The sequence below is a fragment of the Natrix helvetica genome (genome assembly GCF_964273705.1).
Source record: "Natrix helvetica genome assembly, chromosome: 15".
In the NCBI taxonomy this organism is placed as follows: domain Eukaryota; kingdom Metazoa; phylum Chordata; class Lepidosauria; order Squamata; family Natricidae; genus Natrix; species Natrix helvetica.
The window spans coordinates 8901663-8918373 of NC_138565.1; the positions used below are offsets into that span (position 1 = coordinate 8901663).

At 44.8% G+C, this 16711-nt stretch overlaps 1 protein-coding gene across 2 annotated transcripts in view; it reads right to left on the minus strand.

The window, feature by feature from the left end:
- Window positions 1-13621: 13621 nt before the first annotated feature.
- The window catches only part of LOC309399630 (uncharacterized protein), a 108926-nt gene continuing 105836 nt past the window's right edge, over window positions 13622-16711 (minus strand). For both annotated transcript variants that reach the window (XM_081967646.1, XM_081967647.1), the window contains exon 2: window positions 13622-16710. In XM_081967646.1, the coding sequence (XP_081823772.1) occupies window positions 15178-16710 (1533 nt within the window). In that variant the 3' untranslated portion in view covers window positions 13622-15177. The remainder of the gene's footprint in view (window position 16711) is intronic.

Genomic DNA, 16711 nt, shown 5'->3' on the forward strand with positions numbered 1-16711 from the left:
AATATAGCTCTTTCCACACTCAAGACATTTATATGATTTTTCTCATGAATGGATTATTTGATGCTGCGTAAGTTTTCCTCTCTGACCGAAGCTCTTTCCACACTAGAGAAATTGTTATGGTTTTTCTGAGTGGATTCTTTGATGTCTGTCAAGGTTTACTCTCCAACGGTAGCTTTTCCCACATTCTTTACATTGATATCTTTTTTCTCCTGTGTGGATTCTTTGATGGATATAAAGATAGCTCCTCTGACTGAAGCTCTTTCCACATTCCAGGCATTTATGTGGTTTTTCTCCTGAATGGACCCTTAGATGGCTTTGAAACCGGTCATTTCTCCTGAATAATTTTTCACATTCTGGGCATTGGAATTTCTTTCCTTGTTCCTGGATACATTGGGGATTCCAGGGTCTTCCAAAGGACTCTCCTCCCTCCAGGCATTTCTTCAGTTTCTCTCTCCAATGGATCCCTTCATGTCTATAAAGCTTGCTCCTCTGACTGAAGCTCTTTCCACACTCCATGCATTTATGAGGTTTTTCTCCTGTGTGGATCCTTTGATGGTTATAAAGATGGCTCCTCTGACTGAAGCTCTTTCCACACTCCAGGCATTTATGAGGTTTTTCTCCTGTGTGGATCCTTTGATGGTTATAAAGATGGCTCCTCTGACTGAAGCTCTTTTCACACTCCATGCATTTATGAGATTTTTCTCCTGTGTGGATCCTTTGATGTTTATAAAGGTTGCTGCTCTGACTGAAGCTCTTTCCACACTCCAGGCATTTATGAGGTTTTTGTCCTGTGTGGATCCTTTGATGTTTATAAAGGCTGCTGCTCTGACTGAAGCTCTTTCCACACTCCATGCATTTATGAGGTTTTTCTCCTGTGTGGATCCTTTGATGGTTATAAAGATGGCTCCTCTGACTGAAGCTCTTTTCACACTCCATGCATGTATGAGGTTTTTCTCCTGTGTGGATCCTTTGATGTCTATAAAGGTTGCGCCTGTCACTGAACCTCTCTCCACACTCCAGGCATTTATGAGATTTTTCTCCTGTGTGGATCCTTCGATGTATATAAAGGCTGCTCCTCTGACTGAAGCTCTTTCCACACTCCATGCATTTAAATGGTTTCTCTCCTGTGTGGATCCTTTGATGTCTATAAAAGTTGCGCCTGTCACTGAAGCTCTTTCCACACTCCAAGCATTTATGAGGTTTTTCTCCTGTGTGGATCCATTGATGTTCATAAAGGCTGCTACTCTGACTGAAGCTCTTTTCACACTCCATGCATTTAAATGGTTTTTCTCCTGAATGGACCCTTAGATGGGTCTGAAGATGGCCGTTTCTCTTGAAGGATTTCTCACATTCTGGGCACTGATATTTCTTTCCTGCCTCCTGGATCCTTTGGGGATTCCGGGGTCTTCCGAAGGACCCTCCGCCCTCCAGGCATTTCTTCAGTTCCTCTCTCCAATGGATCCTTTGATGTCTATAAAGGTGACTCCTCTGACCGAAGCTCTTTCCACACTCCAGGCATTTATGAGTTTTTTCTCCTGAGTGGATCCTTTGATGTCTATAAAGGCTGTTCCTCTCACTGAAGCTGTTTTCACACTCCATGCATTTAAATGGTTTCTCTCCTGAATGGACCCATAGATGGCTCTGAAGACGGTCGTTTCTCTTGAAGGATTTCTCACATTCCGGGAACTGATATTTCCTTCCTTCCTCCTGGATCCTTTGGGGATTCCGGGGTCTTTCTAAGGACCCTCCGCCCTTCAGGACCGTCTTGGGGTCTCCGTCCGCCTCCTCCTCCCCGCATCGCCCTCCAGGCAGCCGCCTTTCCCGGGGTTCCCCTGGGCTCATCTTTGCTGCAGCCCCGGAGCCTCTCGGCCTTTCACCGCCCTCTCCCGGGGAAGCCGCGGTGGGATTTTCTGCTCCTAGGCGGCGCTTCCTTCCTTCCTTCCTTTGCCCGGCTCCTCCGTCCTACAGCAAGGGAGAGAGAGAGGGAGAGAGAGGGAGAGAGAGAGAGAGGCGTGTCACAGTTGGGTCCCCTTCCCCGCAAGGGAGGCCTAGGCCTCCGCCTCAAGTGGAACCGAAAGAATACCAGCATTCGTTGCGCCAAACCTCCATCATCCGGTCTCCCGTGTCGCCGATTCAGGCAGCTCCATTGTTGCCCGCTTCATTTCCGGAAGTACAGGCTTCATGCCCTTTTTTCACCAGAAGTTCCGCCTGTTCCTTTGGAGGAACCGCCCCCAATGAGTTCTCCTGCAAATCGCCGACCTCCCTAGAGCAACCAATCGGCGTCCGACTTCCTCCAAACAGACAGATGACGCCTGCGCGGTGTGGATGGTTGCTATGGTTCCCCGCGGAGATGGGGGCGGAGGCGCCCTCTGATCTTTGGGCTCGTTCTCCCCCCCCCCTCTTTCCCCCCAATTGAGGCCGGTGGAGTTCAGGGGCTCTTCTGGGGCGGAGACCTTATAGCCGCCTATAAAGGGGAGCCAGAGGGGTCCAGTGATGGAGGCACCGGGGGAGAAAGCAAGGGACACTCTTTCGGTCCAGCCCACCTCACAGGGTTGTTGTTGGGGGAAGAGAGGAGGGAGGGGTCATGGTGGCTGGAAGGGGGAGGGGCTCAGAGGGCTCCAAAGACCCCTCAGTCCAACCCTGAGCTCCAAATAGTCTCCTTCCTTTTCTTCCACATCTTCTTCTCGGCCTCATTTGCAGAAATAATAAAATCCAAATGAATAAATAAACTCTCTATATGTGACTCACTCAAGTCTGTTGTTAAATGGCAACTACACAGCCTCTATTCGATGCAGGAGAATTCTTCTTCCTGAATATAAGAAGTCTGAATTCTTGCAGAAAAGAAGACCGTCTCCAGATAAATAGGACCTAAGGAGGAGAATCTCCTGCCAATGGTTCCTGCTAGTGAATTTCCCCATAGAAATCAATACCTCATTGTTGGAAAAAGGAAATCATGTCATTTGATATCATCCAAGTTGGATTCTTTCTGGGTTTCTTTAACTGCTGGATCCCTCAACATTTGGAACTTGGATAAAAGAGGGTCATGTCTGCACCTAAGCAGAAATAATGGAAGGAGCTCACCTGGGATGATGGAACTGTAAGGTTTTTCAAGGCAGCTCAGAATCTTTTAAATCCAATGAAACTCTGAACATGAGGCTACTGATCATCAACTCTTATTCCTAGTTAGAAAGCAAAACTGGGCCACCGTTTTAGTCTCCCCCCTTAACAGCGGGCAGAGAGAAAAGCAGGCAGGGGCATTATCGTCTCTCAGTAGGTTGCTGAGAATACACATTTTAAGTTAGAGCAAAGAAGCAGAATCCACATTTTCTATTTCACAGGTTCCTTCAGCTTGGCAATTTGCCCAGAGGCTTTATCTCCTCAGTTGGCCCATTAGCTTACAATGGAGCTCAGCTCAGCAGGGAATCAAAGGTCAAGTTAGGCACCCTCTGTACATGCTCTAATCCTTCCAGGGACCCTTTCAGGACAAAACACAAAACAGCATGGCAACACAAAGGGTGCGATGGGAAGTTGACCCAGAGCTACATTAATGCATAGAGCTTCCCTTGACAGAGGCAGTCTACATCCAATAATCGGGGTTTTTTTTGAGAAATGGGCAGCTTGAGTGATTTATCTGGTTGCCTCTTAAAAACATTTGCCTGGCAATGCAGTAGGTAGAAAAAGTGTTGAAACTGAGGTTTGAAAGGTACCTGTCATCTCCATGGGAATTCTGATGGCTTTATGACCTCATTAATGCAGGCTAAACTGACAGTTACTCTCCGTTGTCAGAGTGAAGATGCCCTCCAAGAGGTTAGTCCGTCTTCAGAAGGGCTCTGGGAAATCTTCCCTCTATTTGCAGCCGATTCATCAGTTGTATTCCAAGGGCAAAAATGCTCATTTGGCCCCTTCTTAGGAAAGGGAAGCAGGGATAAAATGAGAACACCCAGCCCTTTTTCTTGATATTTTTAATTATTGTTTGATCATTTAAAATCAATCTCCAAACTCAGGCATCAATTTTGGTGTGGAGATGAAAAGAACTTGATTCCCTGAATCGGGTTTGATTTTATACTCCATACAATAGAAATAGTACAAAGTGTTGATTGTATGGAAGACATCGGAGTGGATAAAAATATATTAAAAAATAAAGAATGAGAATTTTTCTTGAATTAAATCATTTTTTGTTATTTTTTATTAAATTTATTTTAATGTCTTTGGGGTAAAAATCTAAATCAAATTTTCTATTTAAGATACATTAATAATTTAGTTTATTCAGCTTGAAGTGGAGCTTAGTTAGGTAGCGTGAAGCTGTATTTTCTGAAGTATTTAAATTTTTGGTAAAAAAATTCTTTCGATGAATCCAAGCTCTTCAAGCTGAGACAACATGCTCTGCACTGATACATTCACACAGTTTCACAGTAACCATGAGATGAATCATAAAGCAAAGTGCAGGAATATTCCTTGTTTTGCAAATCTATCTGTATGACAACAAACTGTATGATTGTTTGGAGATAAATACATTTGTACCACCAGGCTCCAAGTGGGAGGAGGAAGGACAAGCAGTCAAAATGGAAGTGAAACCAAAGCAGCTTATGAATATAATATTAAAGAGCACCTGTCACTTCAAATCCATCATGGCAGCCCGTTAGCGGGCATCCACTCACCTGCTGCCCGCCACATCCCTCACCTTGCTGTGTCCCTGCCACATCACGAGCCGTGCCATTAAAAGGAATGCAACTGCGGGTCAGAGGATGCATGTCAGACATAATAGTTGCTCTTTAAAATTTGTGATTTAAATGGTTGATTTAAATCAAGCCTTTTTAATAATTTCTCGCCTGGACTACTGCAACGCTCTCTACATGGGGCTGCCCTTGAAGAGCACCCGAAGGCTTCAGCTAGTCCAGAATGCGGCCGCGCAGGTTATCATGGGGGTACTTAGGTGCTCCCATGTTACACCCCTTTTAAGCGGCCTGCACTGGTTGCCGCTTGTTTTCCGGGTGCGATTCAAGGTATTTATTATGACCTTTAAAGCGCTCCATGGCTTAGGCCCAGGGTACCTGCAACACCACCTACTCCCACCAGTAGCCTCCCACCGTCCAGTACGAGCCCACAGAGTTGGCCTCCTCAGGGTGCCGTCGGCCACACAGTGTCGGCTGGTGACCCCCCAGGGGGAGAGCCTTCTCTGTGGGAGCGCCTTCCCTCTGGAATGAGCTGCCCCCGGAGGTTCGCATAATCCCCGACCTCCGACGTGCCCTAAAAAGTTGGCTTTTCCAGCAAGCCGGCCTGGCCTGAACAAAATAAAATAAATGATTGATTTAATTGTTAATTTTAATCTATTTTTTAAAAATGTTATTGTTAATATTAATTGGGTTTGTTTTTGGATACTCTATCTAATTTCCTTTTTAACTTTTGTAATATGTGTTTTTTTTAATGTTGTACGCCGCCTTGAGTCCTTTGGGAGAAGGGCGGCATATAAATCCAATAAACAAACAAACAAACAAACAATAGTGATTTATATCATGATTTAAATCGACCTGATTTAAATATAATCCACCCTGGAAGAAATCATCCTGTTCAGTTACAGTTATATCAGAGACATGGGACAGAAACATCCCATAATATTAAGCATAAAAATTGAAACGAGCATTGGATTAAAAAGAGAACATTCACATGGGAAATGGGATCATGAGTCTCTTGGGAAAAGGTACGTCAGCCAGTTGAAACATTTAGCACGTACAATTGAAAAAGTCATTTATTACCGTGTTTCCCTGAAAATAAGACATGCCCTGCTAATAAGCCCAATCAGGCATTTCAGAGCATGCACCATAATAAGCCCTCCCCTGAAAATAAGTCCGCCCCCAAATATTTAGACGCATGCGCAACCGGTCCCCGCCATTAACACTATACCACCTACCGGTACAGCTTCCGGGGCAAAAAGAGGGCTCGCCGTAAAAAGAGCGTCAGGCCAGCAATGTGATGACCCCCTCCCACCTGTTTCTTCTCGCGCAAAAAAACACCGCCCACCCCAATGGCAAAGGCAGCCTGCCTGGTTCCCTTCCTCACGTTTCTCGCCATTGTGCTCAGGGAAGTGGCTGGTGGAAAAAAAAACTTCTCGCGAGTTCAATCAAACATCTTGAAATCGCGAGAAGTTTTTTTTTTACCAGGGGCTTCCCTGAGCACAATGGCGAGGAATGCAACGAAGCTGGAAAGATAAGAGGCGCGCCTCGCGGCCCAACACCGCCCACTTTGCCCCAATGGAAAAGGCAGCCTGCCTAGTTCCCTTCCCTGCCATCCCTTTAATGATGGGTGGCAGGTGGGGGGGGAGAAGCAAGGGGTGCCTCCTACCTTCCCAGCTCCGTCGCGTTCCTCGCCCTTTCGCCCATTGAATCCCCTTATAAAAAACAACGTCATGAATTCAACTTGCGTGATTTTTTTACAAGGGGATTCAATGAGCGAAAGGGAGAGGAATGTGACGGAGCTGTCAGTCTCTGGTAGCGCTAGGACACGCATCTCGCTTCTCCCCCCACCTCCCACCCCTCTGGAAAGCTGGAAAGATAAGAGGCGTACCTCAGAGCGCAACACCGCCCACCTCGCCCCAATGATAAAGGCAGCCTGCCTGGTCCCCTTCCCCGCCGTCCCTTTAGTGAGGTGTGGGAGGTGTGGGGAGGGAGAAGCGAGACGCGTGTCCTAGCGCTACCAGAGACTGACAGCTCCGTCGCGTTCCTCGCCCTTTCGCTCATTGAATCCCCTTGTAAAGAAAATCTCGCGAGTTGAACTCATGAGGTATTTTTTACAAGGGGATTCAATTGGCGAAAGGGCAAGGAACGCGACGGAGCTGGTAAGGTAAGAGGCATGCCTCACTTCTCCGCCCCCCCACCTGCCACCCCTCGTTAAAGGGACGGCGGGGAAGGGAACCAGGCAGGCTGCCTTTACCATTGGGGCGAGGTGGGCGGTGTTGGGCCGCGAGGAGCGCCTCTTACCTTTCCAGCTCCGTCGCGTTCCTCGCCATTGTATTCAGGGAAGCCCCTGGTAAAAGAAAAACCTTCTTGTGATTTCAAGATGTTTGATTGAACTCGCGAGAAGTTTTTTTTTTCACCAGCCGCTTCCCTGAGCACAATGGCGAGGAACGCGACGGAGCTGGAAAGGTAAAAGGCACGCCTCGCTTCTCACCTGCCCCAGAAATAATAAGCCCTCCCCTATAAGCCCAAGGCCATATTTCGTGGGGCAAAAGAAAATAAGACCCTGTCTTATTTTCGGGGAAACAAGGTATTCAGCCTGAGGTTTGGCAGCTATTATTTACCCTGATTATCTTATTTACTCAACCCTCATATTGGAATTATTATAATTATGTCATGAATATCATTATTCTGTTGCTTTGTAGGTACACTGAGAGCTTGTGCACTCGAGATAAATTCCTAGTGTGTCTATTCACACTGTTAAATACGCAATTCAATTCTATTTCTGAGATACACGCTGTGACTTCTCACACTCAGACATGTTTATCATTTTTCTCCCACATGTATTATTTGGTGTCGATGGGAGGCTACTACTCTCAGTATAGCTCTTTCCACACTCAAACATTTATATGGTTTTTCTCCTGAATGGATTGTTTGATGTCAACAAAGTCTTCCTTTTGAATGGAAACACTTGCTGCAGTCCAGGCATTTATGTGGTTTTTCTCATGAATGGATTATTTGATGCTGGGAAAGTTTTCCTCTCTGACTGAAGTTCTTTCCACACTCCAGACATTTATGAGGTTTTTCTCCTGTGTGGATCCTTTGATGTGCATAAAGGTTGCTCCTTTGACTGAAGCTCTTTCCACACTGCAGACACTTATGTGGTTTTTCTCCTGTGTGGATCCGTTGATGTCTATACAGACTTCCTCTCATACTGAAACACTTTCCACATTCAAGGCATTTATGTGGTTTTTCTCCTGTGTGGATTCTTTGATGTCGCCAGAGATTTGAAGCACTAGTGAAGCTATTTCCACACTCGAGACATTTGTAGGATTTTTCTCCCGTGTGGATTCTTTGATGGATAACTAGACTTCCCCTTTGACTGAAGCTCTTTCCACATTCCAGGCATATATTCGGCTTGTGGATTCTTTGATGTTTTTCAAGGATTTGAACTGTTTTAAAGGATTTTTCACATTCTGGGCATTTGTATTTTCTTTCTCCTGAATGGATCCTTACATGCCTTTGAAAATTGTCATTTGTTTTGAAAGATTTTTCACATACCGGGCATTTGTATTTCTTTTCTCCCGAGTGGATATTTAGATGCCTCTTACAAACCCCCTTCTTTTTGAAGCTCTTTCCACACTCCGAGCATTGATATTTCTTTCCTCCTTCCTGGATGATTTGGGGATTCCCAAGTCTTCCAAAGGACCCTCCATTCTCCAGCCATATTTTTGGTTTCTCTCCCCAATGGATCCTTTGATGTTTATAAAGGTGGCTCCTCTGACTGAAGCTCTTTTCACACTCCAGGCATTTATGAGGTTTTTCTCCTGAATGGACCCTTAGATGGCTTTGAAGATGGTCATTTCTCCTGAATAATTTCTCACATTCTGGGCACTGATAATTTTCTCCCTCCTGGATCGTTTGGGGATTCCAGGGTCTTCCGAAGGACTCTCCGCCCTCCAGGCATTTCTTAAGTTTCTCCCTCCAATGGATTGTTTGATGTCTATAAAGGGAGCTCCTCTGACTGAAGCTCTTTTCACACTCCAGGCATTTATGAGATTTTTCTCCTGTGTGGATCCTTTGATGTGTATAAAGGTTGCCCCTCTGACGGAAACTCTTTTCACACTCCATGCATTCAAATGGTTTCTCTCCTGAATGGACCCTTAGGTGGCTCTGAAGAAGGTCGTTTCTCTTGAAGGATTTCTCACATTCCGGGCACTGATATTTCTTTCCAACCTCCTGGATCCTTTGGGGATTTCCGGGTCTTCCGAAGGACCCTCCGTCCTCCAGGACCGTCTCGGGGTCTCCGTCCACCTCCTCCTCCCCGCATCGCCCCCCAGGCAGCCTTTCCCGCAGACCCCCTGGGCTCATCCTTCCTGCAGGCCCGGAGCCTCCCGGCCTTTCCCCGCCGTGTCTTGGGGAAGCCGCGCCGGAACCTCCTGCTCTCAGGCGGCGCTTCTTTCCTTCTTTCCTCCAACGGGCTCCTCCGTCGTCCTGCAGGAGAGAGAGAGAGAGAGAGGCCGGTCACGGCTGCGTCCCCTTCCCCGCAAGAGAGGCCCTGCCCAAATCCTCCGCGTCACGTGGGCCCGAAAGAGACCCCCCCCGGACTTCAAATCCCAGCATCCCTTGCGCCAAACCTGCATCATCCGGGCTCCACTGTCACAGATTCAGGAAGCTCCCTTGTTGCCAGTCTGTTTCCGGAAGTGGAGGCTTCACGCCCTTTCTCCAGAAGTTCCGCCTGTTCCTTTGCAGAGACCCCGTCCTGCCAATCGCCGCCCTCCATAGTGCGACCAATCGGCGTCCGCCTTCCTCCAACCAGCCAGATGGTCCCCTCCCGGTGTTGATGGTTGCTATGGTTCCCCGCGGAGGTGGGGGCGGAGGGCTCCCTTTGATCTTTGGGCTTCTTCCCTCCCCCCCAACTCTTATTTCTAGCTAGAAAGCAAAACTGGGCCACCGTTTTAGTCTCCCCCACTTAACAGCAGGCAGAGTGGAAAGCAGGCACAGGGGGGGAAAAACCCTCCTTTTTCTCAATCTTGTAGTCTTAAACAGCTTGCACTGACCCTCACAGTGTTAGAAACATGATTTCATGTCACACAAACCTTATGATTTTGGCAGCGCTTCTGAGAACAATGGACCTTAGAAGGGGAAAGAAATACATTTTCTGGCATGTAACTATGAGCTTTGTTAGAGCTTGGCATTATCATCTCTCAGTAGGTTGCTGAGAATACACATTTTAAGTTAGAGCAAAGAAGCAGAATCCACATTTTCTATTTCACAGGCTACTTCAGCTTGGCAATTTGCCCAGAGGCTTTATCTCCTCAGTTGGCCCATTAGGTTACAATGGAGCTCAGCTCAGCAGGGAATCAAAGGTCACGTTAGGCACCCTCTGTACATGCTCTAATCCTTCCAGGGACCCTTTCAGGACAAAACACAAAACAGCATGGCAACACAAAGGGTGCGATGGGACGTTGACCTGGAGCTACATTAATGTGTAGAGCTTCCCTTGACAGAGGCAGTCTACATCCAACAATCTGTCTTTTGTGAAAATGATGAGAAATGAGGTTGCTTGAGTGATTTGTCTGGTTGCCTCCTAAAGACATTTGCCTGGCATTGGCGTATGTAGAAAAGGTGGAGAAAGTGAGGTTTGAAAGGCACCTGTCATCTCCATGGGAATTCTGATGGCTTTATGACCTCATCCATGCAGGGTAAACTGACAGTTATCAGAGTGAAGATGCACTCCAAGAGATTAGTCAGTCTTCAGAAGGGCTCTGGAAAATCTTCCCTCTATTTGTAGCCAATTTATCAGAGTTGTATTGCAAAAGCAAAAATGCCCATTTGGCCCCTTATTAAAGGAAATAGAGAGAAAATGAGAACACCCAGCCCCTTTTCCTGTTATTTTTAATTATTGCTTGATCATTTTAAATCAAGTCTTAATCTCCAAACCCAGGCACCAATTTTGGTGTGGAACTGAAAAGAAGTTGAATCACTGTGTGGTCAATAAGATTTTCCGCTCCGAATATCACAATGAAAAATTATTGAAAGGACCCCTGAATGATTAGAGCATACACAGAGCGTAACCTAATTCAGTTTTTGTTAAATTGCTGTTGAGAGAAGCTCCATTGTAACCAAATGTGCCAACTTCATAGATAAAACTTCTAGGCGAATTGCCAAGCTTAGCCTAGTAAAGTAACTACTTGTGAAAAAGTGGATTCAGTAAAACAAGCATGCTTGCATCTTGAAATGTCTCTTCAGCATTCCCTAAGAAAGCTCTATCTTATATGCCAGAAAATGTATTTCTTTCCTCTTCTAAGGCCTGTTGGTTTCAGTGAGCTGAGAAAAAAAACATGAGATAACATGAAATGATGTTTCTAACACTATGACGATCTGTACAAGCTGTGCAAAGACTAGAAGTTTGACAAAGTTTTTTTTCCACAGCTGGATGGTGAGGCTCGCACCTCTTTTTTCTCTCTCTCTCTCTCTGCCTGCTCTGTTAAGGTGGGAGACAAAAATGCCATCAAATCTTTTTGCTTTCTGCAGAAAATAAAAACCGATTATCTGTAGCCTCGTGTTCAGAATTTCATTGGAATTATCAGATTCTGAGCTGAATTAAAAAACCTTACATTATAATAACTATTACTGTGGAAAGGCTTCCCGTTAGCAGACACTGAGTGGGGGGCTGCTCCAGATGCTTGGGTAGTGAGGTTAATTTTCACACTAGGTGTCTCCAGCAGACCAAAATAACCCCCAAACTGGAACCCACAGAGGTCAAACTTTATCTTGCAACCCCAGTCAAGGCACATGTCCTGAAAACAGGGGCAGAGAATGACAAAAGAGGAGCTGTTGGTCTCCGTCCCCCCTAACTGATCACCCCTCAAGCCCCCAAGACTCAGCTTCTCAGACCCCCAGAATTGAATACATGATAACAAGTGTGGGAAATGTATGTATATATGACATTTACACAAGCACACACTTTAATGAAAGTAGAAAATAATATGTAAAGCCAATAAAGACTCTGCCAGCTCCTCCAAAGGCAGCATATTCCTACTTGTCTGGGAATATCCTGAATGTCTATGGATTTTCTCCGCCATCCAGGTCATGGTTGTCCCAAAGGGGATTTTTCAAGAGAAAAAGATGGCGCCTAAAGTGTTGATAGTTGCTATGATTCCCCGCGGAGGTGGAGGCAGAGGGCTCCCTTTGATCTTTGGGGTCCTTCTCTCCCCTCTTTTCCCCCTCTTCCCCCATTGAGGCCGGGGCAGGTCAGGGGCTCTTCTGGGGTGGAGGCCTATAAAGGGGAGCCAGTGGGGTTCAGTAGGGAGAAAGCAAGAGAGCCCGAGTTCAAGTGTGGGGCAGTCACTGATTTGGTCCAGCCCACCTCACAGGGTTGTTGTTGGGGGAGGAGAGGAGGAAGGTCCAGAAGGGGGGGCTGAGAGCTCCAAAGGGGGAGGGACTCAGAGAGCTCCAAAGACCCCTCTGTCCAACCCTGAGCTCAGAGTTCAACCCTGAGCTACAAATATTCTTCTTTATTATGTTGTAGAAATAATAAAGGCAGGATTAAAAAAAACCTCACCACATTTGACTCGCAAGTGTGTTTATAAGGAGCATCTTCACGGCCTCTATTTGATCCAGGATAATTCTTCTTTCTAGGTATAAGGATTCAGAATTATTGCACAAAAGGAGACCATCTCCAGTTAAAGAGGACCTAAGGAGGAGATTCTCCTGCCAATGGTTCCTGCTAGTGAATTTTCTCATAGAAATCAATACCTCATTGTTGGAAATAGGAAACAGGAAACCATGCAATTTTGAATTTGCAAGGTGGTTTCTCTCTGGGTCTCTTTAACTGCTGGATCCCTCAACATTTGGAACTTGGCTAAAAGAGGGTCCATTTTCACTTGTAGTGCGTTAGGAAAACAAACTAAAAGCAAAAGAAATGTTTCCCCTTTTGCATTTGAGCATGCAGGAAAGGACAGGAAAGGGAAACAGGAAAGAGAAAGAAGGGAAGGTGAGAAGAAGGGAGGAAAAATAAGGAAAGAGGAAGGAGGAAGAATGAAGAGGGAAGGAAAAAGAAGGGACGGAGGAAGATTGTAATGAGAGAGGGAGGGTCTGCCTTCGTCACTTAGCCACCCCAGGTGCCCCCACAGAAGAGACAATGAAATGGCCATGCCTACCCTGAAAATACTCATTTGCCCCCCCCCCCTGACCCCCGCCCAGTCAAACCCAACCCTGATACCGTCCTGAATGAAATTGACTTTGACATCAGGGAACTAGATGAATCTTTTGCTGATCATTTAGCTGATGAAGAAGAAGCACACAAATGCTTTCACAATTCTGACAACTGGGAAACACCTAGTCTCTGCACCTAGTGGGAGATCGAACAGGTCCCTAATGAGTCTTATTCATTTAAAACATTCTTATAACTGCCCATCTTTCAGTCAACTCTCTGCAGCCCACAAAAAGTAGTTTTAAAAACTATGCAACACATTAAAACATTGAAAATAAAAACCAACAAACTAAGATTGACGCCAATCCATGCCAACTTCTCATTGTCTGATCTCCCATCGACTGGAGAAAAGCCAGGGGCTTAAGGCTAAAATGGTGGAGGCCCTTTAAGAATACGGCTGGTATCTCACAAACTTTTGTTGGCCTTAGAAAGTCCCTCATAGCTGTTTCAGCTAGAAAACAAGGGGATCATTGAGGGAATCCAACTGACAAGAGTGTCAGATGTCTGGGGATGATCTTACATGGTAGGGACATTTGGAAAACCCACATAAATTCTATCAAACAATGACAGGGAAAAGCTCCTTCACACCCCCAACTATGAAGGCCAAGTTAGCCCTAGATTCAGCCAGGGAACACTTCTCCAATTAGGCACCAAATGGGATGTCCATTTAAAGACAACTTATTAGAGTATTAAGAGATTTCCCACAATGAAAAGAAGCAATGCAGGACACAGAATCGGGTTTTATTTTATACTCCATAAAGTAGAAAAATTAAGAAAACGAGTTGGTTGCATGGAAGAAATCAGGATTGATAAAAATCAATTTTAAAAAATCAATTGTTTTTTAATTTAAATCATTTTTATTTTTATCAAATTTATTTTAATAAAATGCTTTTGGAGTTAAAAACTATCTAAAGCTAGTTTTCTATTAAAGATGCATTAATAATTTAGTTTATTCAGCATGAAATGGAGCTTAGTTATACAATACAATAGCAGAGTTGGAAGGGACCTTGGAGGTCTTCTAGTCCAACCCCCTGCCTAGGCAGGAAACCCTATACCATTCCAGACAAATGGCTATCCAACATCTTCTTAAAGACTTCCAGTGTTGGGGCATTCACAACTTCTGGAGGGAAGCTGTTCCACTGGTTAATTGTTCTAACTGTCAGGAAGTTTCTCCTCAGTTCTAAATTGCTTCTCTCCTTGATTAGTTTCCACCCATCGCTTCTTGTTCTACACTCAGGTGCCTTGGAGAATAGCTTGACTCCCTCTTCTTTGTGGCAACCCCTATTGGAAGACTGCTATCATGTCTCCCCTAGTCCTCCTTTTCATTAAACTAGACATACCCAGTTCCTGCAACCGTTCCTCAGTTATGTAGCATGAAACTGTATTTTCTGCAATATTTCAATTAAACATGCATCGCACTGATACGTTCACACAATTTCACAGTAACCATGAGATAAATCATAAAGTGCAGGAATATTCCTTTATCCCATTGTTTTGCAAATCTATGTAGACTACAAGCTATATGATTGTTTGGACCAAAATGCATCTGTACCACCAGACTCCAAGTGGGAGGAGGAAAGGCAAGCAGTAAAAACAAAAGTGAAACCTTCTAAGCAGCTTATAAATATGTTAAAGAGCACCTGTTAATGGGCATAAACTCACCTTGATTTAAATCAAGTCATTTTACTAGGGATTTAGGAAAATATTTTCCATAGTATTAAGGATAACTACAGAAGTAAGCCTTGCATTAAAAGAATGTTCATATGGAAAATGGCATCATGAGTCACAAAAGCCTACTGTGAGAAGGTACAATTTCAGCCAGTTGAAACATTTACAATATACAACTAAAGAATTGTATTATTATTATTCAGCCTGGACAAGTCCCATATTTGGCAGTTATTTGCCCTTCTTAATATCTTCTTTACTGAAACTTTCGTATTGGAATTATTATAATTATCATAAATATCATTATTCTGTTGCTTTGTATGTATCCTGAGAGTTTGTGCAGGCAAGATAAATTCCTTGTGTGCCTATTCACACTTGGCCAAATTAAATATACAATTCAATTCCTGAGATATACTCTGGGACTGAAGGTTTTTCTCCTATGTGAATAATTTGATGTCTATAGAGAGTTCCTCTAGTATTGAAACACTTTCCACATTCGGGGCATTTATGTGGTTTTTCTCCTGAGTGGATCCCTTGATGTCTATAGAGATTAAATAGGCAATTCAATTCAATTCCTGAGATACACTCTGGGATTGAAGGTCTTCTCACACTCAGGCATGTTTATCATTTTTCTCCCGTGTGAATTATTTGGTGTCGCTGAAGGCCTCTACGCTGAGTACAGCTCTTTCCACATTCAACGCATTTATGCGGCTTTTCTCCTGAATGGATTGTTTGATGCAGTGAAAGTTTTCCTCTCTGACTGAAGCTCTTTCCACACTCCAGACATTTACGTGGTTTCTCCCATGAGTGGATTCTTTGATGTCTGTCAAGGTGTCCTCTCTGACTGAAGCTCTTTCCACACTCCAGACATTTGTGTGGTTTTTCACCTGTGTGAATTCTTTGGTGTCGCCGGAGGCTACTACGCTCAATAAAGCTCTTTCCACATTCCAGACATTTGAAGGGTTTTTCTCCTGTGTGGATTCTTTGATGGTTATCGAGACTTCCCTTTTGACTGAAGCTCTTTCCACACGCCAAGCATTTATGTGGTTTTTCTCCTGTGTGAATCATTTGATGTCCATATAGACTTCCTCTTCTACTAAAACACTTTCCACATTCGAGGCATTTATGTGGTTTTTCTCCTGTGTGGATTCTTTCATGCCGACGGAGTTTTGAACCATTAGTAAAGCTCTTTCCACACTCGAAGCATTTGTAGGGTTTTTCTCCTGTGTGGATTCTTTGATGAATATCAAGACTTCCCTTTTGACTGAAGCTCTTTCCACACTCCAGGCATATATTCGGCTTGTGAATCCTTAGATGTTTTTCAAGGATCTGAATTGTTTTAAAGGATTTTTCACAATCCCCGCATTCATACTCTTCTTGTAAATGGACTGTTTGATGTCTATAAAGGCTGCTCCTCTGACCGAAGGTCTTTCCACATTCCAGGCATTTGTGAGGTTTTTCTCCTGTGTGGACCCTTAAATGCCTTTGAAGGTGGTCATTTCTTTTGAAGAATTTTTTACATTCTGGGCATTCGTATTTCTTTTCTCCTGAGTGGATACTTAGATGCCTTTGAAGAACGTCATTTCTTTTGAAAGATTTTTCACATTCTAGGCATTGATATTTCTTTCCTCCCTCCTGGCATTTATTCGGTTTCTCTCTCCAGTGGATCCTTTGATGTTTATAAAGATGCGCCCTTTGACGGAATCTCTTTCCACACTCCAGGCATTTATTTGGTTTCTCTCCGCAATGCATCTTTTGATGTCTATAAAAGCTTCCCGTTTGACGGAAGCTCTTTCCACACTCCAAGCATTTAAATGGTCTCTCTCCTGTGTGGATTCTTAGGTGGTCTTTAAGTTCTCTACTTCTTTTGAAGGGTTTTTTGCATTCTGGGCATTCATAGTTCTTTTCTCCTTTGTGGATCCTTAGATGCCTTTTAAGAAGGTCGTTTCTCTTGATGGGTTTTTTGCATACCGGGCACTGATATTTTTTTCCTCCCTCCTGGATCCTTTGGGGGTTCCCTGGTATGCGGAAGGACTCTCCACCCTCCAGGACCGTCTCTCGGCCCATTTCCTCCTGCCCGCTTCGCCCTCCAGGCAGCCCGCTCTCCTTCTCTCGGCCGGCGCTTCTTTCCTTCTCCCGCCGGTTTCCTCCGGCCTCC